Source organism: Oncorhynchus nerka, linkage group LG13 (assembly GCF_034236695.1).
Source record: "Oncorhynchus nerka isolate Pitt River linkage group LG13, Oner_Uvic_2.0, whole genome shotgun sequence".
NCBI classification, from domain to species: Eukaryota; Metazoa; Chordata; class Actinopteri; order Salmoniformes; family Salmonidae; genus Oncorhynchus; species Oncorhynchus nerka.
In genome coordinates, this window is record NC_088408.1 from 76,945,627 (window position 1) to 76,972,075 (window position 26,449).

The window sequence follows — 26,449 nt, forward strand, 5'->3', positions numbered from 1 at the left end:
TGTGTGTTTGTGTTGCAGTAAGACGGTGGTGTGTCGTCAGCGTGTAATGGAGCTGCTACCTCGTGTAGAGGGCGTGGTACAGAGAATGGCTGAGAGTGAACAGGTCCTGATGAATCTACAGGAGAGACGGCAGAGGGAACTATGGAACCTGCTGAAAGTAGCCTGTGTAAGTGCACACACAAATGCATACAGAAACACGGACACACACACACACACACACACTCCTGATCAGTGTGTATCCTTGGTTGTTATTCAGAGTAAGGTGCGCAGCCCGGTGAGTGGGAGTCCTGTGGATGGGGGACGCTCTTCCTCCTCTGTTCCCCCTCTACTGACCCCCAGACCCAGCCTACAGCAGCTGTGAGTACACCCAACCACTCACACACCTCCTTCAGGTGGACAGACAGGCAGGCGGGCAGACGGACAGACAGACGGACGGACGGATGTGTTTATGATGGTGTGCTCTTCTCTGTAGTGAGTTGGTGTTTTGTGTGTTAATAATGTGTGTATTTGAAGTGTGTGTGAGACTGCTTGCATGTGTGTGTGTTTCAGGGATGAGTCTCTGTTGGTGATCGAGGAGAGCAGGACGTTTGAGAGTCGACTACAGAGTCTGATACAGGAGACCATCCAGGAGTCTGAAAGCGATATGCAGGTACACACACACACGCACACACACACACACACACACACACACACAGGGTTGTGATAACATACAACTGGCTGTCTTTGTCTCCTAGTTGCTGAGAGAGTGGACGTGGCTGAGTGAAGGACAGGACCTTTCCTCTGATCTTTCCTGACTCTACTGGTTCCCACGGAGGCAGGGTTTCCCCTAGTTACTGATATCGGGTCAGAAATGTCATGTTAAGGATTGGAGTTAGACCTGAGGTTAAGGGATGATTCTGTCTCAAACTGATGTCAAACAGAAGAGCCGTCCCATTCCAGACCCCCTGTTGTGGTCCTCTGCTGCCGCTGTGTGGCGGGGAAGACTTACTGCAGCAGATTGCATCGCACAATTTGACACTGACTCTTGGGGGTGCTCCAAAAATAATGGATTGAGCCAACATTGATATTTTCCAGGCTCATTGGCGTGCCGATATTAACATGTGCAACACCGCTGTAATCTATACCCTGGTGTATTGGGGTCATCTTCAATCCTGCTCTAAAAGGTGTAGAGGTTTGAATGAGGAAAATGTTGACCACTGGCATAGCTGTATTTAAACCTGGTCCAATCAAAACCAAACAATCTCACTGGTTGTCCTCTTTACTAAAGTCCTGGTGGTACTGGTTCTAAAGTCTGGTCTGTTCCCTGGTGATGATTCCTAATCTAAATGTTTTTATGCGTGCCACAAAATATTCTCTGACCAAGGTTTTAGCTGTAGCTTTTATATTCAGTTACCAGTCTCACAGTTCCCCCCAAAGAATGTAAAAGAGGCCCCATTGTGGACTTGCTGTGCCACTATGTAAAACATATATTTTTACTTTGTTATCATATAGGGCCATTTTTGGGTCTAGATTGCAGGAAATGGCAGTTACAGGTGTTAAACACAAAAATCGCTGCCCCTCCCCCCGGGCCTCCCCGGCAGCACAACGTTATTAAAAAATCCTGGGGAGGACCCTGCATACTATAACAGTTAGAACTGGGCCTTTGGGGATTTTTTGGTTTGAAACTGTATATCTTCTGATGCTGGATCTCTATGTACATTACTAAGACTGATGCAGAATATCCTGTGTGTATATACTTATTTTTAATTGTTAACATTTTTAAATAATTGATATTGCAACATTTACTGCAGTATATTAATTAGTTGGGTTATTTTACTTAACTGTGGTCTATTATGTGTAAGTACGTGTATCTGGTTGAATTAAACTTCAACCACCACAGATCAATAAGAATGCTCAACATATGGTGACTTTAAACAAAATATGTATTCATTTTGAATACAGGACACTCAGTGTTTGACAATCTTCTTTATTCCTTAAAGTCAGTTTGAGGTTTCACCTATCAACAACCGTCCCTCTTCCAAGCACAGACACAACATAATGTGGTAGATAGAATTAAAAGATGAAAAGACAAAAAAATAAACATGACAGGTTTTGAAAATACCCACACATGCCTCTGTCTTCTCAAAACTCAACCACAAGAAGAGAATTTGGAAAAAGAAAATCAACCAGTCCCCCATTTTGAATAGAGTTCTAAACTACCCATTTTATTCCAGTATGCTCGTTTGCCACTGAAAGTGATCATCTGCCCACAGAAAGATGTGTGTGTGTGTATATATATATATATATATATATATATGTCTGGGACAGGGGAACATGAAATTTAAAAATAAATTGTTCCTTCAAAACAAGTCCCTACTGGCTTTGATAGACAAAGTCTGTCAATCTCATTCAAGTCAAAATGAAATACATGATCTCAGGCAAAGTGAAATTATACCACACAATAAAACCCTACTAAAAAGGTGCCTACGATCCCATCTCACAAAGAAAAGGAGAAATGTCTGCTTTTGGGGAGGAAGTGGAACACAAGGTTGACTTGTGACTATATATTACACCACTTTGGACCAGAGCCCTATATGAAGTAGTCATAAGTAGTATACTATCTGGTGAATAGGGTTTGTACTGGTATTGCTAAGGAGATGATAGAGAGATGGTGAACCCAAAAAAACAACTGGCTTCAACAGTACTGGAGGTCTCAGAGGGTGCCAAGGGCTGCAGGGTTATGGCCAAAAGACTTGGGAGGTGTGTGTGTGTGGCATACAGAGGTGGAGATGTGTCAGGTGTCATTGAGGCTCTTTTCCTTTTCTTTCATCCACTTCTCTTCCCTCCATCCTTATGCCTCCAGCTCAAAGCCCATGCCAACCTTGTGACCGCCTGCATTGAAGTTTTTCGCATCGATCAGAGCTGAGAGAGTCAGCTTCACTCCTAGAGAGAGAGACACCAGTCTTAACACAGAAAGTACTGCTCCTTTCATATACACTGAACAAAAATATAAAATATTTTACTAAGTTACAGTTCATATAAGGAAATCAGGCAATTGAAACAAATTCATTAGGCCCTAATCTATGGTTTTCACATGACTGGGAATACAGATATGCATCTGTGGATCCCAGATATCTTTCAAATAGATTAGGTAGGTGGATCAGAAAACCAGTCAGTATCTGGTGTGACCATGATTTGCTACATGCAGTGTGACCCATCTCCTTCACATAGAGTTGGCCTGTGGAATGTCCCACTCTACTTCAATAGCTGTGCGAAGTTGTTGGATATTGGTGGGAACTGGAACACGCTGTCGTACATGTCGATCCAGAGCATCCAAAGCTTGCTCAATGGGTGACATGTCTAGTGAGTATGTAGGCCATGGAAGAACTGGGACATTGTCAGCTTCCAGGAACTGAGTACAGATCCATGCAACATGGGGCCTTGCATTTTCATGCTGAAACAGTGGCAATTTTAGCATGTACATCTTGAGGAAAACTCAAAAACAGTTTACATGACATTCAGGCAACAGCTCTGGTGGACATTACTGCAGTCAGCATGCCAATTGCACTCTCCCTCAAAACTTGAGACATCTGTGGCATTGTGTTGTGTGACAAAACTGCACATTTTCGAGTGGCCTTTTATTCTCCCCAGCACAAGGTGCACCTGTGTAATGATCATGCTGTTTAATCATATTATTGATATGCACAAAATTCCAGAGAAATAAGCTTTGTGCATATGGAACATTTCTGGGATCTTTTATTTCAGCTCATAAAACATAGGACTAACACTTCACATGTTGGTTTATATTTTTGTTCAGTCTATATAGTAGACATAACCTATTCCTTTCTTCTAAACAACTCCTCTTGTACTAATAGGTTTGTAGATATAGACAGATGTAGCTCGGCATCTGGTAGATACAGGTAAAGGTTAAGGTGATTTGAGTTACCTGGCCGGAGGGCTTGTGTGTAGCCGACTCCAATTAGACTGGCGTTATTGACTTTGGCCTGCAGGGGGAGACACAGGTGAGACAAGCATGCATTTGGCTGGTTGTGTGGATCTAGTCCTGGCATTATGGACAGGTATGTGGTTCTGTGTGGTTATGTATGTGTGGTACACACAGACAGGGAAGCGTCCTTGTCCAGCTGATATTTGGCTCCGATGCCGAAGCGTGTGTTGTTGCTGCCGGCCGTCCAGGCCAGGTTGATGGCTGTTTCCAGGTGGCAGTTCACCTTCTGGTAGATGGAGCCGCCGAACTCTGTACCATCATTACTGAGAGGACAAAACACCATGGACTTATTCAGTACGGTGCTGCATAGCTTTTAAATCAACTTCTGGTGGATCATGACTGGTCAGTTGGCAAATGTAACACAAGTAATAGAAATAATGAAACGCATGGAGAAAACATCCTCTGCTGGTCAGTGGTTAGGTTAGAGTCAGGGTTAGTGGGGATAGTGGTTAGGTTAGAGTCAGGGTTAGTGGGGATAGTGGTTAGGTTAGAGTCAGGGTTAGTGGGGATAGTGGTTAGGTTAGAGTCAGGGTTAGTGGGGATAGTGGTTAGGTTAGAGTCAGGGTTAGTGGGGATAGTGGTTAGGTTAGAGTCAGGGTTAGTGGGGATAGTGGTTAGGATAGAGTCAGGGTTAGTGGGGACAGTGGTTAGGTTAGAGTCAGGGTTAATGGGGATAGTGGTTAGGATAGAGTCAGGGTTAGTGGGGATAGTGGTTAGGATAGAGTCAGGGTTAGTGGGGATAGTGGTTAGGTTAGAGTCAGGGTTAGTGGTTAGGTTAGAGTCAGGGTTGTGGGGATAGTGGTTAGGTTATAGTCAGCGTTGGGGATAGTGGTTAAGGGTAGTAGTTAGGGTCAGTGGTTATGAGTAGAAATAAAGGTTAAGGTTAGGAGTTGTGGTACTCACACGTTGGTGTGGAGCTGGAAGTCCCCAGCCTTGTATCCCAAGGCAAAGTTGTTCTGGGCCAGTTTAGACTTGGATGTGTCGAAAGCCATCTGGTACCCGGCCAGCCAGCCCTCGTAGCCCAGCACAGCAGCAGCGTGGACCGTGGGGCTGGCCATGTCAAAGTCCAGGTCACAGCCCAAGTTGATGAAGTCACGCTTGTAGCCAGTCTTCAGCTTGGCACTCTTCTTACTGCAGACAGAGAGGAAGGGGCCAGATAAAAGTAGAGGGGGTGTCGGGCTCCATGTGACATTATGGGCCGTATTATGTCTATACTGGTGCTGTGATTATTTCAAAATCCTTCATGTTCATGTGCACTACTAAAGATTAGGCGGGGAGGTAAAGATTGATCAGTGAGTGATCAGCTTACCCGGTGTTGGGCACAAACGACATGTCCAGGCCCAGCTTCAAGCCCTTAGCCAGCTACAGACATACAGGATAGAGGAGATATATCACATATCGTTGAACAGAAGACAAAACAATATGGTTAATAATAGTAGTGACTTTCAGACGTTGTGTATATTTACCCGTTTTCTTTGAATAAGTCAATATCAAGTGCTGTCGGGATGGTTAAGTGTCATGTAACCTGGTTTTAGGCTGAACTTGTTTCAAACTCACCTGGTCCTCCATGGAGACCTCTGTGGCCAGGGTGTTGTCTGTGTTCCATTTCTGGGTGAAGCTCAGGCCCAGCTCCTTCACCTTGTACTTGGTCTCCAGGTTACCTGCTGCCTTCCCTGTGTCTGTGTTACTGGAGCCTGAGGTTGAAAACTCCTGAGAGAAGGAAGGAGAGAAGCGGGAGAGAGAGGAGGTAGGGGGGTTGGAGAAGGAGAGGGGAAATGAGGGATGGTTAATAGCAGAAAAGAAAGAGCACAGCAGAAGAAAATGAAGCAAGGGAGAGAAAAGAGAAGGGGAACTGATACAGACGAGTAGTCTTAACGAGAGCTTAGTACACTCCTCACTGAAGAGAGAAAGATGTATATGAGAGAGAAACAGCGAGAGAGAGAAATAGATGAGCACCCCTTCCACATCTCTGCCAAGCAATTCCTCTCAGGTTTGCATGACTGGTTGTAGCCAGTAGTTACTATTTTGAGTAGTGGTAGATACCCTGAAGCAGTGATCACCAACATTAGTCCTGGACCGTGCCCAGGCTTTTGTTCCACCCAGCACACCTCCTTTAACTAATCAACTAATCCTCTAGACCTTTAGTAGTAGAATTGGGTGTGTTAGTGCTGAGCTGGAACCAAATCTAGTGTTGATGACCACTGTGTTAGACACTGGGGGAATCCATGGAGAGGTGAATGGTGAAAGGATGCTAGGAGAAGGCTGTGAGCTGAGGGAAGAGACCCTGTTTGTTGGTCAAGACAGTCATCTAGTCACTGGCCGACCAGTAACCTATAGAGCAGTAGCCTGGCCACTAAGCCACTCTAAAGGTGTGTCTATGGAGAGGAGTTAATGATGTTATAGTTTTAGCAGTGTAGGGGGAATGGTATCAATCAGCTGGGACACTGCTGCAAGAAAGCCTGCAGGGAGCAAAAGCCTGCTCCACACAATCACACACACACCCTTACCATCTGACAATGGAAGTCCAGAGAGGAAGCAGAAAAAAGGCAAAGGAAGAGAGAGGTAGAGAGTTAAGTCAGAAACAGAGGTATTCACACCCAATCGCTTTTCCACACTTTCAGAAAGATCAGATGTCCATTTACATATTGTATACCAGAGACACCAACACGCTTTCAGAAAGATCAGGTGTCCATTTACATATTGTATACCAGAGACACCAACACGCTTTCAGAAAGATCAGATGTCCATTTACATATTGTATACCAGAGACACCAACACGCTTTCAGAAAGATCAGATGTCCATTTACATATTGTATACCAGAGACACCAACACGCTTTCAGAAAGATCAGGTGTCCATTTACATATTGTATACCAGAGACACCAACACGCTTTCAGAAAGATCAGATGTCCATTTACATATTGTATACCAGAGACACCAACACGCTTTCAGAAAGATCAGATGTCCATTTACATATTGTATACCAGAGACACCAACACGCTTTCAGAAAGATCAGGTGTCCATTTACATATTGTATACCAGAGACACCAACACGCTTTCAGAAAGATCAGATGTCCATTTACATATTGTATACCAGAGACACCAACACGCTTTCAGAAAGATCAGATGTCCATTTACATATTGTATACGAGAGACACCAACACGCTTTCAGAAAGATCAGATGTCCATTTACATATTGTATACCACAGACACCAACTCTGCACCAACGTGTTTGAACTGTGAATCAGAGCAGTACAATCTCATTTTACAAGGTAAAGTTGGGTTTTCGGAGAAGTCCAAGTAAAGTGTATGTGATGAAGCCTTCTTGGTGATTGAATTTAGTCAGAGGGAGAGTTAGATTAGTTATCCAAACTGGAAATATACATATCCAACATGTGTACAGGTGAAAATTAGATGAAGATAATGACACACTGTTAGAGGAAATGATTGTTGAAATGACTAATTATGTATACATTCCAATCAGAACTGACTAGTCCAAATGCTATAATGTACTGTACATGTGAGTTCTCTCTTGCTCCCTTTCCCAATTGTATATAATGTAGTCAGGAGTTTAGTAACAATGAAGGTCTGTTCCTTAGTTCATTCAGTTGTACAAATCTCCAGGTGGCGGAAACGGCCCATCTCCAGATTGTCTAGAATGTTGATTTATACTGACTGGCCTTGACTTCGTGCTGATAACGCGAAGGCTCGAGAGCTAGAGGGCCCCTCTACTTGTGAAATAGAACGTTTGGAAGACGCTGACGTCATTTTCAGTTTATAACCTGTGGAAATATGTGTATGTGGCAGTACTCTCTTGAAATAAACGCTGTTACCTTTGGCTTTTAAGATTGGTCTCAATCTACTTCATGCATAATTAATGAACTTACAACTCATTAATGAATTAGAAATGAGTACGAATTTGGTTTTGGCTATAAAACATACAGGAATTTAGAAATTCCACTAACACACACCAACCTAAATAATCCTGCACAGAGCAATGCTACCCCTAACACTTTTAAGAGAGGACAATGACAGTTTCAGGGAACAGCAATGCTATGAGCGGGATCCATTTTGTTCTAACGTATAAGGAGATTCTAGTCAGATAGACAGTGATGTACCAAGCTGAGTTAAACAGTCTGCCAGACAGACAGACAAACACCACCAACAGACAGACAGTGAGTCAGCCATTTTGACTGTCCTGCTCAGCCCTGAGGCGCTAGGGCCTAGACATGAGGCTTATATTGCCAGACTACACGCAAACACACAAATGAATGGGTCACTCGGATCGAGTGAAGCCCAAATGTAATAATTACCCTCCTAAAATATGAGAGAGACAGGTTGTACTTACAACTCCACTCTGGGCCTTTGTCTTTAGGTCCAGTTTCACGATTCCAAAGCCTAGAGAGAAAGAGGGGGAAGAGAAAAATGATGTCTCTATTCATGGTCCTGTATGGCTCAGTTGGTAGAGCAAGGCACTTACAACACCAGGATTAAAGTCACTGGATAAAAAGCATCTGCTAAATGGCATTTATCATATACTGTATATATTCAAAATAGAGGAGCAAACCACATTTGGACCTTCGTTATTGTATACATAATTACATGACTGTTTTCAATGAGGGTCATCCAAGCTTTCAAGCATCACAGTTGTGAAACAAGAACATTTGCAGAAAAGTTGCTCTGATAGTCAGAAAGAAAGATGACGAGGCACTGTGACTCATGACGGAGTCCCAGCCCCCATCCCCTGACGGTTGTAAATCAAAGGCTAGAGGTCACAGTCCTGGATGACCAGCTGAGGTTTATGGTTTCAGAGGGAGAGAGGAAGAGCGAGAGAGAGACAGATGTTGGAGTTATCCTAAGAGCGTACAGACATGAAATATGCAGGTGTCTCCTCCCTTTCTCCTTGTGTGTGTGGTGGTGGAGGGGGTGATTTGATGACTCACCATAGCCCTTGCCGAAGATGTCTTTGGCGGCTTTTCCCAGGTCCGAGTATGCAGGAGGAACCGCCATGGCGACTGTGGAGAGAGATGAACTCGTTAGGGTGCATCTCTGATACTAGAACATCACTTCTTTAACGCACAGGAGGCAAAAAGCTGATCAAACGGAGCGCCCAAGCCAGCACACATCACAATTCTACACAGAACAGGTCCAACACAGCACCTACCTAGAACTTCACACAGAACACAGCTTAGTGCTAGTAAAGTGGCTTTGAACTGAAACACACACAGCATCTAGGCCCACACACAGTGTCAACACAGCATCTAGGCCTACACAGTGTCCACACAGCATCTAGGCCTACACAGTGTCCACACAGCATCTAGGCCCACACACAGTGTCAACACAGCATCTAGGCCTACACAGTGTCAACACAGCATCTAGGCCTACACAGTGTCCACACAGCATCTAGGCCTATACACAGTGTCCACACAGCATCTAGGCCTATACACAGTGTCCACACAGCATCTAGGCCTATACAGTGTCCACACAGCATCTAGGCCTATACACAGTGTCCACACAGCATCTAGGCCTATACACAGTGTCCACACAGCATCTAGGCCTATACACAGTGTCCACACAGCATCTAGGCCTATACACAGTGTCCACACAGCATCTAGGCCTATACACAGTGTCCACACAGCATCTAGGCCTATACACAGTGTCCACACAGCATCTAGGCCTATACACAGTGTCCACACAGCATCTAGGCCTATACACAGTGTCCACACAGCATCTAGGCCTATACACAGTGTCCACACAGCATCTAGGCCTATACACAGTGTCCACACAGCATCTAGGCCTATACACAGTGTCCACACAGCATCTAGGCCTATACACAGTGTCCACACAGCATCTAGGCCGATACACAGTGTCCACACAGCATCTAGGCCTATACACAGTGTCCACACAGCATCTAGGCCTATACACAGTGTCCACACAGAATCTAGGCCTATACAGTGTCTACACAGCATCTAGGCCTATACACAGTGTCCACACAGCATCTAGGCCTATACAGTGTCCACACAGAATCTAGGCCTACACACAGTGTCCACACAGAATCTAGGCCTATACACAGTGTCCACGCAGAATCTAGGCCTATACACAGTGTCCACACAGAATCTAGGCCTATACAGTGTCCACACAGAATCTAGGCCTATACACAGTGTCCACACAGAATCTAGACCTACACAGTGTCCAATCTAGAAGAAAAAGAAACGCACACCTATTTAGGTGAGGTGCTGGCTAGCGGAGGAGAAAATTTGAAAATGAAAGAGCCGCACACTCTAGGAGCTCAGATACAAAAATGTCATTACCGACGTTTCGACAGCCAAGCTGTTTTCATCAGGGTATAATCAAACACTGTGGGATGACTCGTTTATGTAGTGTCAAAAGACACAGGTGTCTGTAATCTTGGCCAAGAGTGGCCTAATATCATTGGTTAATTATCAAATATTAAAATGTCATACAAAGAACAGCATACAAACAATAAATGGATAGCAAACGATCATACATTCATTTTAGACTCCACAAGCTTACAAACAATTACAATGGCAAAGTCACAATAATCACAAGAATGGCTTCAGATCAAAGTCTACGTTGAGACCGAAGGGAGCAAGGGTCTTTAAATTAAAGATCCAGGCAGCCTCTCGTTTTAACAATAAATGATCAAGGTCACCCCCTCTTCTAGGGAGGGTGACATGTTCGATGCCAATATAACGCAGAGACGAAATCAAGTGGCCTGCTTCCAAAAAGTGGGCCGCAACTGAGTAAGTCAAGTTGTTGCACCTAATGGTGCTACGATGCTCTGAGATACGTACTTTTAATTCGCGCTTTGTTTTACCCAGATAATTTACCACAAGGACAAGTTATAAGATAAATAACTGCCTTAGTGGAGCACGTAATAAGACCTTTAATTGGGATCGATTTCCCTGTTTGTGGGCGTTTGAAGGATCTACATGTATAAGTGCCATTGCACAGCCATTACACTTGTAATTTCCATCCAGTAGGGACGCAAGTAGACGTTGTTCAGGAATATCTTGGGATGGTAAATCAGAGTACCAATTGTTCTCTGAGATTTCTGCCCCGCGAGAATATGACCAAGGGAAGGTCCGAAAACACATTACCGAGACTATCATCGGATTTTAGAATGTGCCAATGTTTGTGAATGATTCCCTTAATTTGTTCAGAACGCTTTGAATAGCGGGTAGTTAGAACACAAGAATGCGTCTTTTTGCGAGACTGACCTTGAAAAAGGTCATGTCTCGTTTTGTTTAGAATTTTCTCAATGGCAATATTAATCTGATCATTTTTGTAGCCCCTCTCCTTGAACTTTCTTTGCGTCTTAGCCATATTTCTGTCGAAATCTGATTGGTTTTTGCAAATTCTTTTGATTCGACAGAATTGGCTGTAGGGCAAACTATTTTTCAAGGGAAGTGGGTGACAACTATCAGCCCTCAACAAACTGTTACGATCAGTAGGTTTCCTGTAAAAATCAGTGTATAGAACATTATCTTCATCAGAAGATCAAGAAAACTGATTTTGACGCGTATCAGATTGCATAGTAAATCTCAGATGCTCAGAACAGGAGTTAAGAAAAGCATAAAACGCCTGGAGCTGTTTTGCATCACCCCTCCATAGAACACAAATATCATCAATATACCGTTTCCACATAATGATGTGAGGCAAGAAAACATTTTTGAGAGGATTGAAAATAGACTGTTTCTCCATGTAACCCACATACAAATGAGCATAGTTAGGAGCCATGGGGGATCCCATAGCAGTACCTTTCGTCTGAATAAAGAAATCATTTAGAAACATGAAATAGTTGTGTGTGAGTACTATTTCAGCCAATGTTATAATGCAGGCACTGGAAGGTAGTTCATTAGGGTCACGTTGCAGAAGAAAATGTTCCATAGCTTCAATACCGCCCTCGTGTGGAATATTTGTGTATAACGACTCAACATCAAAAGTAACTAACAAGGTATTCTCAGGGAGAGGATCAAGAGATTCAATGATAGAGATCATACTGCTGGTGTCCTTTACAAAGGAGGGGAGCTGTTCTGAGATCATACTGCTGATGTCCTTTACAAAGGAGGGGAGCTGTTCTGAGATCATACTGCTGGTGTCCTTTACAAAGGAGGGGAGCTGTTCTGAGATCATACTGCTGGTGTCCTTTACAAAGGAGGGGAGCTGTTCTGAGATCATACTGCTGGTGTCCTTTACAAAGGAGGGGAGCTGTTCTGAGATCATACTGCTGGTGTCCTTTACAAAGGAGGGGAGCTGTTCTGAGATCATACTGCTGGTGTCCTTTACAAAGGAGGGGAGCTGTTCTGCGGGTGGTCTAATAAAAAAGTCAACAAAAGTAGATAGAGGGGCCGTTACTGCATCAATGCCCGCTACAATAGCACCCTGGAGGTTTTGAAACATTCTTGTGTAATTTCGGCAAAGTATAGAAAGTGGCAATTTTAGGGTGTTGAATAGACAAAAAGTAGTGTTCTTTTTTGGTTATCTGACCAGAACTTAAATACCCATTTAGGACAGTAAAGACAGTATTCTGAAATTGGGAAGTAGGGTCACTTCTGAGTTTCTTGTAAAAGGTGTTGTCAAGCAGCTGTCTATGACACTCATGTACATAAACTCTCTTATCCATGAGTACAACCGACCCACCCTTATCAGCAGGACGAAAAAGGACTGACGTATCGGATTGTAAATCAAGCAAAGCTTGTTTTTCATCCTTAGGTAAATTATGGAAAGATTTGGACTCCTGTTTGTTCTTAAGGAGATGTCGAATATCTTTTTCCACAAGTCTTTAATGTCTCGATAGAGTGATTGCGATTGGCTGGAGGTATAAAATAACTCTTGCTTCTAAAAGGAGTCGGAGTATGTGCAGGAGAGCAACCTACTGGCTCAATAGAAGTGTCAGAATTAGGGGAGCTAAAGTATTCCCTTAAACGGATATTTCTAAAAAACTTAAACATGTCTACATTAACATCAAAATCGTTGCACTGGGTTGTAGACACAAAATATAACCCTTTATTAAGCAAAGAGACATGGGCAGGGCTCAATATCCTGCTTGATAAATTAAAGACACTCAGTCCTGTGGGTTCTGGGACCATGTGAACGGTCTCCTCTGCCTCTGATAGTCGTTTCTTCTTACGCCGTCGGGTGAGGCATCTCGTGGAGGCGCGTGCCTGCGGCCACCTCCGCCGATGAGGCGAGTAGAGTGTTGATCAGACGGGGGTGGATTGAAGGAAGCGGCATCCCTCCTGCGTCTGCCATGGAGAAGGGGAGCAGGACCTCCCTTGTCAGGGTTTTTCCAGAAGTAGACTATCCTCGGCCTGGTCTTTTTTGTCTTGGTTGAATTTCTTGATTTTAAGTTCCTTTATTTCTGTAGACAACTTGTCCTGGTGCGCTTGGTTAGTTTTCCTCAGTTCATTGAATATGCCATCATCATTAACAGCTATTTGTAGAGCTGTGCGTTTGTCTTTAATCGTGTTATCCATTTCAATAAAATCCCTTTTCAACTGGTCAACAATTAATGTAATTAAATCAATAGAGCATTTGTTCAGGGTGGCACACCAGCACTCATCTGTGCGCTGTCCCAATGATGGTTATTTTTGCCACCTGAGTCCCTGTGGAATAATGCCTTGAGTGACTATATGTAGATGCGTTCTCGTCTGGCGCTTAGATAAATGTAACAGATCTTTCGATAGGTCAGAATTACCTCCCGGCATGTCAAAAAGCAGCATCTAAGCCAACACACAGTGTCCACACAGCATCTGTAACGGTCGTCATCAGTGGAAGAAGGTGAGGACCAAGGTGCAGCGTGGTATGTGTCCATATTTATTAAATTAATATGTAAAAAACAAAATAACAAAGAGAAACGACCGAAAACAGTTCTGGCTGGTGCAGACACACAACAGAAAACAAGCACCCACAAAACACAATAGAAAACAGGCTCCCTAAATATGGTTCTCAATCTGGGACAACGATTGACAGCTGCCTCTGATTGAGAACCATACCAGGCCGAACACAGAAATACCAAATCATAGAAAAACTAACATAGACAACCCACCCAACTCACGCCCTGACCATACTAAAACAAAGACATAACAAAAGAACTAAGGTCAGAACGTGACAGCATCTAGGCCTACACACAGTGTCCACACAGCATCTAGCACTAGACACAGTGTCCACACAGCATCTATCTATGCGTTCACAGTAACACACACCACACGCTGCTCTAGAAAGGTTTCAACATACACCACACAGTGCCTACTAACTAGTGGATCTACAGGCCCACTAATGCCTTCCTCCTGGTAAGGTGCTCACACAATCCTTGACTGTGTCCTAAATAATATTCACATTAGTATACTAGGCTATTCAGTATGAATGGCAAATTCATTAATTCATACTAAAGTAGTTTCCAAAGTTGTGTTGGAGCCTTGTCACTGAGCTAAATTTGGGAATCTTATTCTCTTTTATAAAGGTGTGCTTTGTAAAATCAATGTACTGTCAAGTACTGACGGCCGGGCCAGCTACAGTAGCCCTGATGTGGTCTACTGGGCCTGTGATATATTGCTTTTCACTCCCCCCTACATCCCCACTCTAGGCCAGCCAATTGGTTTAACTCAATTTATTCATGGCATCAGTCTATTAGCAAACCGCTAGCTAGCACGGTTTAACTTAATGGGATTGACTCTTACGAGGGAGGGACTGCTTGTCTTTTGACCCCTGGTATATCAGGTAAACATCTCTATAAATAGGAAACCACATGGCACAGCCTGATCTGAGCCACCTTAAGATTAAAGGAATAGTTTGCCCTAAATCAAAGTCTGTATGATTTTGGGGTGAACTGTGCCTTTAAAAGCCTGCCACTTCATTGCCTAAGTCAGCGCTGTTAGTAGTTAGCTGCCTGCGTTGAAGCTGTTAGCGTAAGAAGATGTGGAAGAAGATGTATACTGTGATTGCTATATGGCATACGTCACAGCACCCGAGCTAGTATGCCACTATGCGCTATTGAATGACAGTAAGCATGTGTGTGTGTGTGTGTGTGTGTGTGTGTGTGTGTGTGTGTGTGTGTGTGTGTGGTGACTTTGCTGTGGCAGTGTGTCTCTTTCTGCTCAGTGGTTTCTTTTCCTCAATGACCACTTGAATATATGCCCTTTCAGATGAGTTGCTTGTAACGTATCATGTTACCTATCAAGTCCTCACACATCCATAGTTGTGAAGGAATGGAGACAAGGACAGGGCAAGAATAGAGACCAGGACTGTTGGGAAAAAGCCCACTGTTTCTTAAAGTGATACTTCGGGATATTGACAATGAGGCCCTTTATCTACTTCCCCAGTCAGATGAAATTGTGGATACCATTTTTATGTCTCTGTGTCCATTATGAAGGAAGTTAGAGGTAGTTTCACGAGCCTGCTAACAGATCCCCAATCTGCCCTACCAAGCAAAAAGGCAGTAACTGCTCATAGTGTGGAACTGAGAAAAACGTCTTCTTTTTTTTTTACCTTGGTTTAACAGTAACTTTATGCAGTTACTACTAACATGACCCCCATGTTCTCCAAAACACAATACTACAATAGAGGCAGGATACTTGTCAACATGATTAAGCATGTATTTAATGTAGCAAAAATTACATTAACTCATTTTCGACCAAATGAGCAGTTACTGTATTTTTGCTTGGTAGGGTAGCATAGACTTCTAGTCATTGTGCTAAAGCTAGTTATCAATTGCGGTAGCAATAGTTAGCAACTTCCTTCAAACCGCACACAGAGACATAAATATGGTATCCAAAAGTTAATCTGACTCTGGGGATGTAGATTAAGGGCCTCATTTCCAAAATCCCAAAGTATCTCTTTAAGTACTCTCTGACATTTGTGTTTAATATGTGCTAAACATCCGTAACATCTGAATTATAGATTGATCAATCTATTGAGACAGTCCAGGGGACCCTGATGACATCTTTGTCTCCCCACCTCCTGCTCTCCACACCGCTCTCACTCACCCTTGTGGCAACATGGTGCACAGGGAACTCCTTTGTTCTGAATGGCCTGTGATGCTGGACTCGCCTCCTCCTTCCTCACCAGTCTCGCCTTCTCTCCTCCTTTGTCTGACATGACTCTTCAGATGTGGGGAAGAGCACAAGGAAGGACAGAAGACTTAGGCATGCAATCTTTTACGATTTTCACAACAATGCTAGGGGTGGGTGTACTGTGAGGTTGGTCTGCTTTGGCTGAACTGGACAGGAAATCTTTGTGTTTTTCATAATGTGTTGTAGGTCCTGCCTTTTGTTGGTAGTGGATTTGTAAAGGATAGCTGAAGCGGTCTCTTAGTTGCATGCCTTATACTGGCATGGTTATCATCAGTCAATGCACCACTGTGAGTGACTCAAACTATCACTGTCACTTTCCTCTGAGCTCTTCACATTTGACAGAACACATTATATATATTATGTATACATCAATGATGTCGCTCTTGCTGCTGGTGATTCTTTGATCCACCTCTACACAGAAGACACCATTCTGTATACTTCTGGCCCTTCTTTGGACACTGTGTTAACTAACCTCCAGACAAGCTTCAATGCCATACAACTCTCCTTCCATGGCCTCCAACTGCTCTTAAATGCAAGTAAAACTAAATGCATGCTCTTCAACCGATCGCGACCAGCACCTGCCCGCGCGTCCAGCATCACTACTCTGGACGGTTCTGACTTAGAATATGTGGACATCTACAAATACCTAGGTGTCTGGTTAGACTGTAAACTCTCCTTCCAGACTCACATTAAGCATCTCCAATCCAAAATTAAATCTAGAATCTGCTTCCTATTTCGCAACAAAGCATCCTTCACTCATGCTGCCAAACATACCCTCGTAAAACTGACTATCCTACCGATCCTTGACTTCGGCGATGTCATTTACAAAATAGCCTCCAAATTGGATGCAGTCTATCACAGTGCCATCCGTTTTATCACCAAAGCCCATATACCACCCACCACTGCGACCTGTATGCTCTCGTTGGCTGGCCCTCGCTTCATATTTGTTGCCAAACCCACAGGCTCCAGGTCATCTATAAGTCTTTGCTAGGTAAAGCCCCACTTTATCTCAGCTCACTGGTCACCATAGCAGCACCCACCCGTAGCACGGGCTCCAGCAGGTATATTTCACTGGTTACCCCCAAAGCAAATTCCTCCTTTGGCCACCTTTCCTTCCAGTTCTCTGCTGCCAATGACTGGAACTAATTGCAATGATCACTGAAGCTGGAGACTCATATCTCCCTCACTAACTTTAAGTACCAGCTGTCAGAGCAGCTCACAGATCACTGCACCTGTACATAGCCCATCTGTAAATAGCCCATCCAACGACCTCATCCTCATACTGTTATTTATTTTTATTTGTTTGCTCCTTTGCACCCCAGTATATCTACTTGCACATTCAGCTTCTGCACATCTATCACTCCAGTCTCTATCACTCCAGTGTTGAATTGCTAAATTGTAAGTATTCCACCACTATGGCCTATGTATTGCCTTACCTTATCTTACCTCATTTGCACACACTGTATATATACTTTTTTCCCTATTGTGTTATTGACTGTATGTTTTGTTTATTCCATGTGTAACTCTGTGTTGTTGTTTGTGTCGCACTGCTTTGCTTTATCTTGGCCAGGTCGCAGTTGTAAATGAGAACTTGTTCTCAACTAGCCTACCTGGTTAAATAAAGGTGAAATAAATAAATAAATATTTTAAAATGATCAGTTCCCCATGTGCATGTCTCCAGGGCAAGGCCTGTAACCAGTAGGCTAATACTTAGGGTGTCCAATCAAAAAAACATATTTTGACCAATGGGTAAAATAATATGTTAATTGTGTAGATAATCCTCTAAGAAAACCAGTGGTCCAAACCTCATGTCTCTATCATAATTTGTAACAAATGTGTTGGTGTTTTTACCCTTGTAGGGTGGTAAAGATTAGGGAGACTCAATCAATGGAGGCCAGAGAAAAAAAGTGACCAAAAATCAGGAAAATAGCATTTAGACTGGATGCTGTGCAAGAATTAAGGCACCTGACCAGTTTACCAATGAACTCATCTTTCTTCTCAAATCCGGAGGACAGAAAACAATACAGATGTAAGATAGATATTGATTTGTTGTATTTTCATATTTTAGTATACACTGTTCATATTAATAGGAAGTTCCTGATCATTTTGGAAGACTTCTCACAAAAACAAATGTGTCTGTGAAAACGGAGCAGAAACAACTTGGAAGACAACCTCCACAAAATGTAAAATCCTCGAAAGTTTCAGCGAGAAAGTCAACAGAGCTCAGTGCTTATTAATGAATGTATTAGGTTACGAAATCCAACTTTTTGGATATAATGTTAAATGTTCCCTATGTTAATAGTTATTTCAGTTTGTGACAAAACAAGCAAGTATAGTGTAGAGAATCATTGTACCAGCTAAACCGCTGTGAAATATCTTTTGCATAACCAAAAATATTGTATTTTCAGCTGTTTGAAGCTGGTGTACAAAACCAAAAGTAAAATATGCAAAAACAAAACTTAAGCAAAGGAAGTATAGAAATAGCACAACGAGAACATATATACAGCTTCTTAAACTTGCTTTCAATGAAAATGACAGATCTATAACTAACATTTCTGTGTGTATTTGGCCGTGTCGCCCAAAAAGTTACATATTGCAGCTTTAAATGATAAGTTAGAGAAAGACCCCATTGAATGATTCAGGAAATGAAAAATCATATTTGTCTTGGTAAAATATATTTTATAACATAAGGATTTGAAATGACATCACCAAAGCACTGGGCAGAGTGGGTGGACCCTATAATACTGAACCAGAGGGTGTGTCCTCAGCACTGATAAAGCAGTGCTCTATGGCCCGTAGAGAACTGCTGATATGTTTATCACCCAAAGGGCCCATGGCTGTATAGACGACAAACACACACCACCTATGACAACATCTGATGATCTGGTAACATACACACACCTTACTGTGGTACTGAGAACATCTGGTGATTTGGGGACACTGTGGTGAGGTGGATGGTATGTTTCCGTGGTGATGGTTACCCTGGTGTCACTGGGAATTTAGACTCACTCACCCACTACCACACACACGTACGCATCATGCACACACACACACACACACACACACACACACACACACACACACACACACACACACCTCACTCAATGTGAGTGATTAGATGAGAGCAATCCTGTCCTCTATGTCTGTCTCAGTGCTGATGTCTATGCTCAGGGACTCAGACCCAGCACGGTTTGGGATCTGTCTTTGTCAGTTACACCCCCCCTTCTCACTTCCATTCCTCCTTACTCAGTCCCTTATTCCCAGCTTCCTCACCCTCTCCTTCCCCCTTCCTCCTGACCCCTGTTCTATAAATAACCCAGGTGGACTTGACACCATGCCTCATATGACCATGCCATTTTGAAATGGGTGCTTTACCCCTCTACCTCCTGCTACCCTAACCTCACACACACCTCGTCACTCCTACTCAACCCACACCACCATAGACACACACTCTTTCCTATCACCAACATTGACCCCTACTTTCCTCTCTCTTGACCCCCCCCACCACTCTCTCTCTCTCTCACTCGCCTCCTCTGACCCCTTCACTAGCCTGTCCCCCAAACAAATGTCAAAATGTAGATACCAGACAGACAGTATTCACCATTGTATTCCTGGGTCTTTATGCTATTCAAACAAAAGAAGCACCACTGTTGGTGATATCAGTCAGCTGCAAAAGTTATTATCATGCCAGCCCAGAGACATTGTTTTGGTGATGAAGACAGACTAGTGTGATGACCCTCCCACTCTGTCTGCCGTATTCTTTCTCTTTGCTCTTCTTTTCCTTATTAGGATGTCGGTGGGCGGAGCTGGGAGGGTTGTCAGCGAAATAGGACACACCTGGGCCCGGGTTTGTGCCGAGATAAATGCACCTTTTCCCCATTCATTGAGGAGACTCTCTCCATGCAGACACAGTGTTGGATTTTGGTTGTGGCTGTTTTGTTTGTTTGTTTGGGCACCTTTCAACGCCCCTCATTATCACATCTATGCACGCAACCAATCACTTACACTACTGATTACTGACTACACACCATTGTTTATTGTATATAAGTTACTTCAGTTAACTTCTTGAGTGTAGGGGGCAGGATTTTAGTTTATTTTTGTCTAAAAAATACGTACCCATTTGAAACTACCTATTTCTCAGGCCCAGAAACTAGGATATGCATATAATTGTCAGATTAGGATAGAAAACACTAAAGTTTCCAAAACTGTCAAAAATATTGTCTGTGAGTATAACAGAACTGATATTGCAGGCGAAAACCTGAGGAAAATCAAACCAGGAAGTGTTGTTTTTCTTGAAAGCTCTCTGTTCCATTGGAAGCCTTGCCTCCATTTAAAGGGATATCAACCAGATTAATTTTCCTATGTCTTCCTCAAGGTATCAACAGTCTTTTGATATAGTTTCAGGCTTTTATTTTGAAAAATGAGCGAGAAAGATAACATTGCGTCAGTGGATAGCTGGGTGTTCGCTGAGTTTTGCTTGCGCAACAGAGTGGGGCAGCCATTGTCTCTCCCTCTCCTATTGAAAAAGCAACAGTCCCGGTTGATATATTATTGATTATATATTTTAAAAACAACCTACGGATTGATTATAAAAAACCTTTGACATGTTTCTGTGGACATTACGGATACTATTTGGAATTTTCATCTGCGATATCGTGACCGCTCGAGCCTGTGGATTTCTGAACATAACGCACCAAACAAATGGAGGTATTTTGGATATAAAATCATCTTTATGGAACAAAAGGAATATTTATTGTGTAACTAGGAGTCTCGTGAGTGCAAACATCCGAAGATCATCAAAGGTAAGTGATTTAATTTATTGCTTTTCTGACTTTCGTGACCAATCTACTTGGCTGCTAGTGTTTGTAATATTTTGTCTACTGAGAGAGATGTTCTTACATAAACACTTGTTATGCTTTCGCCGAAAGGCTGTATTGAAATCTGACACGCCAGGTGGATTAACAACAAGCTAAGCTGTGTTTTGCTATATTGCACTTGTGATTTCATGAAAATTAAATATTTGTAGTAATTTCATTTGAATTTGGCGCTCTGTAATTCAGCGGGTGTTGATGAAAATGATCCCGCTAAAGGGATGGGTGCGTCAAGAAGTTAATAAATATATTTTTGTTATTCCTTATCGCCATGTTGTCTCCCTCTGTTACGGGCTACCTGCAGTATGTACTTTTTTGGGAGACCTCACCAAATTCACATAGAAATGTGAGTTATAGATATATAATTCTCATTAAAAGCAAGTATATGAAGTGGTAGATCTGTTCTATGTGAACATTTTAATTTTTGAATCTTTTACTTTCCATTTTGTACACCAGCTGAAAATACTTTTTGGTTATTGAAAATTAATTTCACAGCGGTTGGTACAATGATTTTCTACACTTGCTTGTTTTGTCACAAACTGAAATTAGGCGAACTACTCGTGTGTGTGTGTGCGTGTGAGATAAGGTCGAAGGCAGTCAAATTAGACTACACCTAGTGAATTTATAGCCTGAATATTCAGTGGTGCATGGGTTAGCTGTGGCTACCACATGGCCTACTCAACAGGTAACCTAGCAGAAAGGTCACTGGTTAGAATCCCCGAGCCGACTAGCTGAAAAATCTGATGTGCCCTTGAGCAAGACACTTAAAGCTAAATGCACCTGTAAGATGCTCTGGATAAGAGCATCTACTAAATGACCAAAATGTAAATTCCTGCCAGGCATTTCAGGACAGCCATTTTTCTATAGGGGTTGATATTCAGCCTGTGTGCATGAAGCTAAATATTAATCTGCTCAACACTATAGGTAGCCAAGGAACCTAGATTGTGATGAACAGCATTCTTTTACCATTGGACATACTATCACTGGGTATAGGCCTACTCTCTTCAGGCTTATTAAAAGGACTAGGCCTACTGCTTCAGACACTACCAGAAAAAGAAGCAAGGTTTGGATCATTATTTGCTGTCCATAGGTGCAATTGGATTTCAGAACTTCGGAGAGCGACAGAGGCTGTCAGAGGTTTATAAATAGGAAAACACCTATTGTGCAATCGTACAACCACACTTACTGTGATTACCTTTTTTTTCACAATGACTTGAAATTCCAAATCGTATTCACTTTCATTTCTGTTGTGGGCCGACCTTCTGGCCATGGATTATTGAATTGCTGCGTGTTACATCAGAACTAGCGTGCGTAAAGAGCATTGTGCCAACACGAGGATAAACCTAACCCTCTTTGTACCTGGGGCACAAACCATGCTGTTAATAATGGGAATTCAAATTTACAAAACATTTTATAAAAACACTGACACTAGATTATATAGGGCGTAATTTATGGGCTCATATATATTGCCCTTTGGAATAGAAAGATGGCTAGCCTAGATCTCCATTGTTCATAGTTCAATGCATTGCTCATGTTTGTAAAAATCTATAATGCTAGAACCAGATACTCTGGGGGAAAAAATTACAATTCACAAAATCTACAATTTAATTGATTTACAATTTAATATTCTGCTGAAATTCTGAGACTGCAATTGGCACTAAACGTGAAATACCGTGCGCAATGCTCACTAGTTAGCGTCAAATGTATTATAGGCTATATAATCGGTTTATTTATAGCCTATAATTAACCTACATAGCCTAGTGATATCTACTTTGTCCCAATGTTGTAATGCCTGAATATCTAAAAGTGCTGAGACTTATGCAGTTGTCAGACATTCAGGCCTGCCCTGTCCTGAAGCCCTACTATCCTGTAGCCTACCCCACTGTACTCTCGCTTCCACACTTTGAGCCATCTAAACAACAATCAAATAAGTAAAATATTATTTCAGTATCACTCCGCTAGCTGAGATTAAAATATCGTTGGTGTTATGAATTCCCTACCTTGTTTGCAGGGCGATGCACGGAGTTTCAGAACGGTGTGGGTCTCACGCAATAGGGCAGAGTGAATGAAGGAGAAAGAGAAAGCACCGAGGGGCGGACTGAGCAGGCGCAATCAGACAACAAGGAGGGCGGGGTCGTTGTGTAATTGTCATTGAGCAGAGAGAGGTAGCCTACAAAACAAGCCAACCGTTTTCCAAACCTTCAAAAAGATACCCTAGCTCACAGGCCCCTAAATATAGCCTCTCAAACAAATTGTACAAAAATATTTGAAGAAGTACATGCAGTGGCTGATAGGGAAAACATATCTGGCAATAAGAATAGGCTATAGATAGTCTTGACCATTTGGGATCCCTTGGCTATTTCGCTCAGGGCAGGTTATAGGCAAGACTTAATCAATATTTTGTTTTGTCTCATTTACTGATATGGATATAGCCTCTGTGTGATGAGGTTGTGCAACGCAAATGGCTATAACAAGCTTACCTACAGAGGGGAATTCATTAATACTACAGTCAAAATGCCTAATATAAAGGCCTACAGTCTGTGCTCCCAAATACTGGAAAAAATGTGTTTCATTAGGTTACATGATCACCATGATAGCACCACGTGGCTATAAAAATTAATTTGTCCCATTCAGGACAAATGCTCTCATGGGATAACTGACACATCCTACCTTTATCTGGTAAAGACTCTGCATCAAAACTCAGTGGTACAGACAGTTTCAACCACGCTCTCCACCGGGTCTGCGTCGCACCAAACGGCGGGCGTCACAGACACCTGGAATCTTCAACTTTCAATGATGCTCAGCTCCAGAGCTGAAAGCAAGTCACAGTTCCTGTTGTCATTTGGTGGTGTGGAGCCAACGCTCATCTCTGGACGGCAGAAACTTTTTTTTAAATCAGGCGGGTAGGCGGGTATGAAGTCTGGGGAGCAGGAGGGAGACAGGAGGAGCGGGTAGCTGCAAAGTGGCTATTCAGCATCCTGATGATCTGGGGGTATAAACTATTGGCCAGTCTGACAGTTTTTGCCATGATACTTCTATCCTGCACATCTCTGAGTGATTAAAGAGGTCCATGATGATCTTCTTGGCCTTCCTGCGACACCGCGTGCTGTAGTTGTCCTGAAGGTCAGGCAGTGAGCACCCAATGGTGCGTTCGTCTGAGCGTACCACCCTCTGTAGAGCCTTGCGGTCATTGGCGGTGGAGTTGCTGTACCAGGCCGCGATGCAGCCCAACAGTATGCTCTCGATGATGCTCCTGTAGAACAGGGATTCCCAAACTCGGTCCTGGGGCCCCCCGGGTGCACATTTTGGGTTTTGCCCTAGCACTAATCAAAGCTTGATGATGATTTGGTTACTGCTGTAGAACACTGTAAGGGCCCTCGGGGACAGGGCACATTTTTTTGGCCTCCTTAGGTTAAAGTTGCTGCCTTGCCTTCTTCACCACGGTGTCCAGGTGGTTTGACCTTTTCAGCGGCGGCCCCATTGATGAGCATAGTGATGTGTCCAACCTGGTTCCTCCTGAATTCCACATTCAGCTCCTTTGTTTTGTTGATGTTAAGGGAGAGGTTGTTGACCTGGCACCGCACCGTCAGAGTGCCTACCTCCTCTGTAGGCCGTTTTGTCATTGTTTGTAATTAGGCCTACTACTGTTGTGACATCACCGAACTTGATGATGGAGTTGGAACTGTGTGAGGCATGCTGTCATGGGTATACAGGTAGTACAGGAGGGGACTGAGGACACACCCTTGTGGGGCCCCCATGTTGAGGATCAGTGTCGAGGAGGTAATGTTGCCTACCTTCATCACCTGAGGGCCGCCCGCCCGTCAGGAAGTCTACGACCCAGTTACATAGGAGTTCAGTCCCAGGGTTGTAATCTTTGTGATTAGCTTAGAGGGCACTATGGTATTGAAGGCCAAGCTATAGCGGATGAACAGCATCCTCACATATGCATTCCTTTTGTCCAGGTGCGTGAGGTTCGTCTGTGGATCTGTCATGGCGGTCGGCGAATTGAATTGGAGATGGTTGAGTATGTCAGGGAGGGAGGAGGTGATGTGGTCTTTGACTAGCCTCTTGAAGCACTTCATGATGGAAGTGAGTGCTTCGGGTCGGTATTCATTCTGTTCAGTTACTTTCCCTTTCTTGGGCACCAGGATGATAGTGGACATCTTGAAGCAAGTGGGGATAACAGCCTGAGCTAGAGACGTCTGTAAACACAACAGCTAGCTGGTCTACACATGCTGTGAGGGCGCGGCTTGGGATACCGTCAGGGCTGGCAGCCTTGCGAGAGTTAACACGCTTGAATGACTTGCATAGTCCTCCATGGAGACAATAAACACATAGCCCTCATTGTCCTCAGGGGCTATCCTCTGCAGCTCAGAGTCATTATGCTCAAGTCGGGAGATTTTTTTCCCCCGCTTGTCCGGTAGGGCGTCGTTGGTGTCCGCGACATGACTGGCTTTCTTTTTGTAATACGTGATCGTTAGAAGCCCCTGCCACATATACCTTGTCTCTGACACGCTGAATTGCTCCTCCCATTTGACCCATTTGTCTCGCCATCTTGATTGATCTGCATATATCGTATTTGTACTTTAACCATTCAATTGTCCTCGGTCACCTTGACATGTTAACCTTTCTGGCGCAGACGTTCCGCTAGCGACCCACCTCGACAACATCCAGGGAAATGGCAGAGCGCCAAATTCAAAATACAGAAATAGTCATAATAAACATTCATAAAAAATACAAATGTTAAACATCGGTTTAAAGATGAACTTCTTGTTAATCCAGCCGCTTTGTCAGATTTCAAAAAGGCTTTACGGCGAAAGCATACCATGTAATTATCTGAGGACAGCGCCCCACTTACAAAAGCATACAAACATTTTACAACCAAGTAAAGGAATTACAAAGGTCAGAAATAGCGATAGAATTAATCACTTACCTTTGAAGATCTTCATATGGTTGCAGTCACAAGAGTCCCAGCTACACAATAAATGTTTGTTTTGTTCAATAAAGTCCCTATTTATATCCCAAAACCTGTTTTGTTGGAGTGTTTTGTTCAGTAATCCACTGGCTCCAAGGTGGTCAAAACATGCAGACGAGTACATCCTAATAGTACCGGTAAAGATCGTCAAAACATGTCAAACGATGTTTAGAATTAATCCTCAGGTTGTCAATTGTCTAAATAATCGATAATATTTCAACCGCTATTGAATAGCGTATTCAATAGAAAGGAAAAACAACGAAGGACGCGCAATCGGTTACACGCGCAGACCAGCTCTGCATTCTTCCTCAGTCCACTGACAAAAAGGGCTCATTCTTCTTCATTTTTCAGAAAACAAGCCTGAAACAATGTCTAAAGACTGTTGACATCTAGTGGAAGCCATAGGAACTGCAATATGGGTCCTAACCCATTAGATACTGTATAGGCATTCAATTGAAAATACCCACATCAACAAAATTCCACTTCCTGGATGGATTTTCCTCATGTTTTCGCCTGTTCTGTTA

The 26,449-nt window shown here is 43.2% G+C and overlaps 2 protein-coding genes across 6 annotated transcripts in view; one reads left to right on the forward strand and one right to left on the reverse strand.

Annotated features, from left to right (window-relative positions):
- The window catches only part of ikbkb (inhibitor of nuclear factor kappa B kinase subunit beta), a 31,269-nt gene extending 29,169 nt beyond the window's left edge, over positions 1-2,100 (forward strand). For both annotated transcript variants that reach the window (XM_065026714.1, XM_065026715.1), the window contains exons 19-22: positions 19-166; positions 257-357; positions 550-649; positions 735-2,100. In XM_065026714.1, the coding sequence (XP_064882786.1) occupies positions 19-166; positions 257-357; positions 550-649; positions 735-794 (409 nt within the window). In that variant the 3' untranslated portion in view covers positions 795-2,100. The remainder of the gene's footprint in view (positions 1-18; positions 167-256; positions 358-549; positions 650-734) is intronic.
- Positions 1,951-23,050, reverse strand: LOC115140183 (voltage-dependent anion-selective channel protein 2-like). Of its 4 annotated transcripts, none has more exons than XM_029678370.2 (10): positions 22,951-23,050; positions 15,993-16,108; positions 8,928-8,999; positions 8,333-8,382; positions 5,543-5,695; positions 5,295-5,347; positions 4,889-5,116; positions 4,098-4,248; positions 3,926-3,983; positions 1,951-2,922 (listed from the first exon to the last, which is right to left on the reverse strand). In XM_029678370.2, exons 2-10 carry the CDS (start codon positions 16,102-16,104, stop codon positions 2,831-2,833), a joined length of 969 nt encoding a protein of 322 aa, XP_029534230.1. In that variant the 5' UTR covers positions 16,105-16,108; positions 22,951-23,050; the 3' UTR covers positions 1,951-2,830. The 4 variants fall into 4 exon arrangements, with proteins under 4 accessions (XP_029534230.1, XP_064882790.1, XP_064882788.1 ...); XM_065026718.1 differs by lacking the exon at positions 22,951-23,050 and adding an exon at positions 18,981-19,004; XM_065026716.1 differs by lacking the exons at positions 15,993-16,108; positions 22,951-23,050 and adding an exon at positions 10,296-10,317.
- Between the last annotated feature and the right edge of the window lie 3,399 nt (positions 23,051-26,449).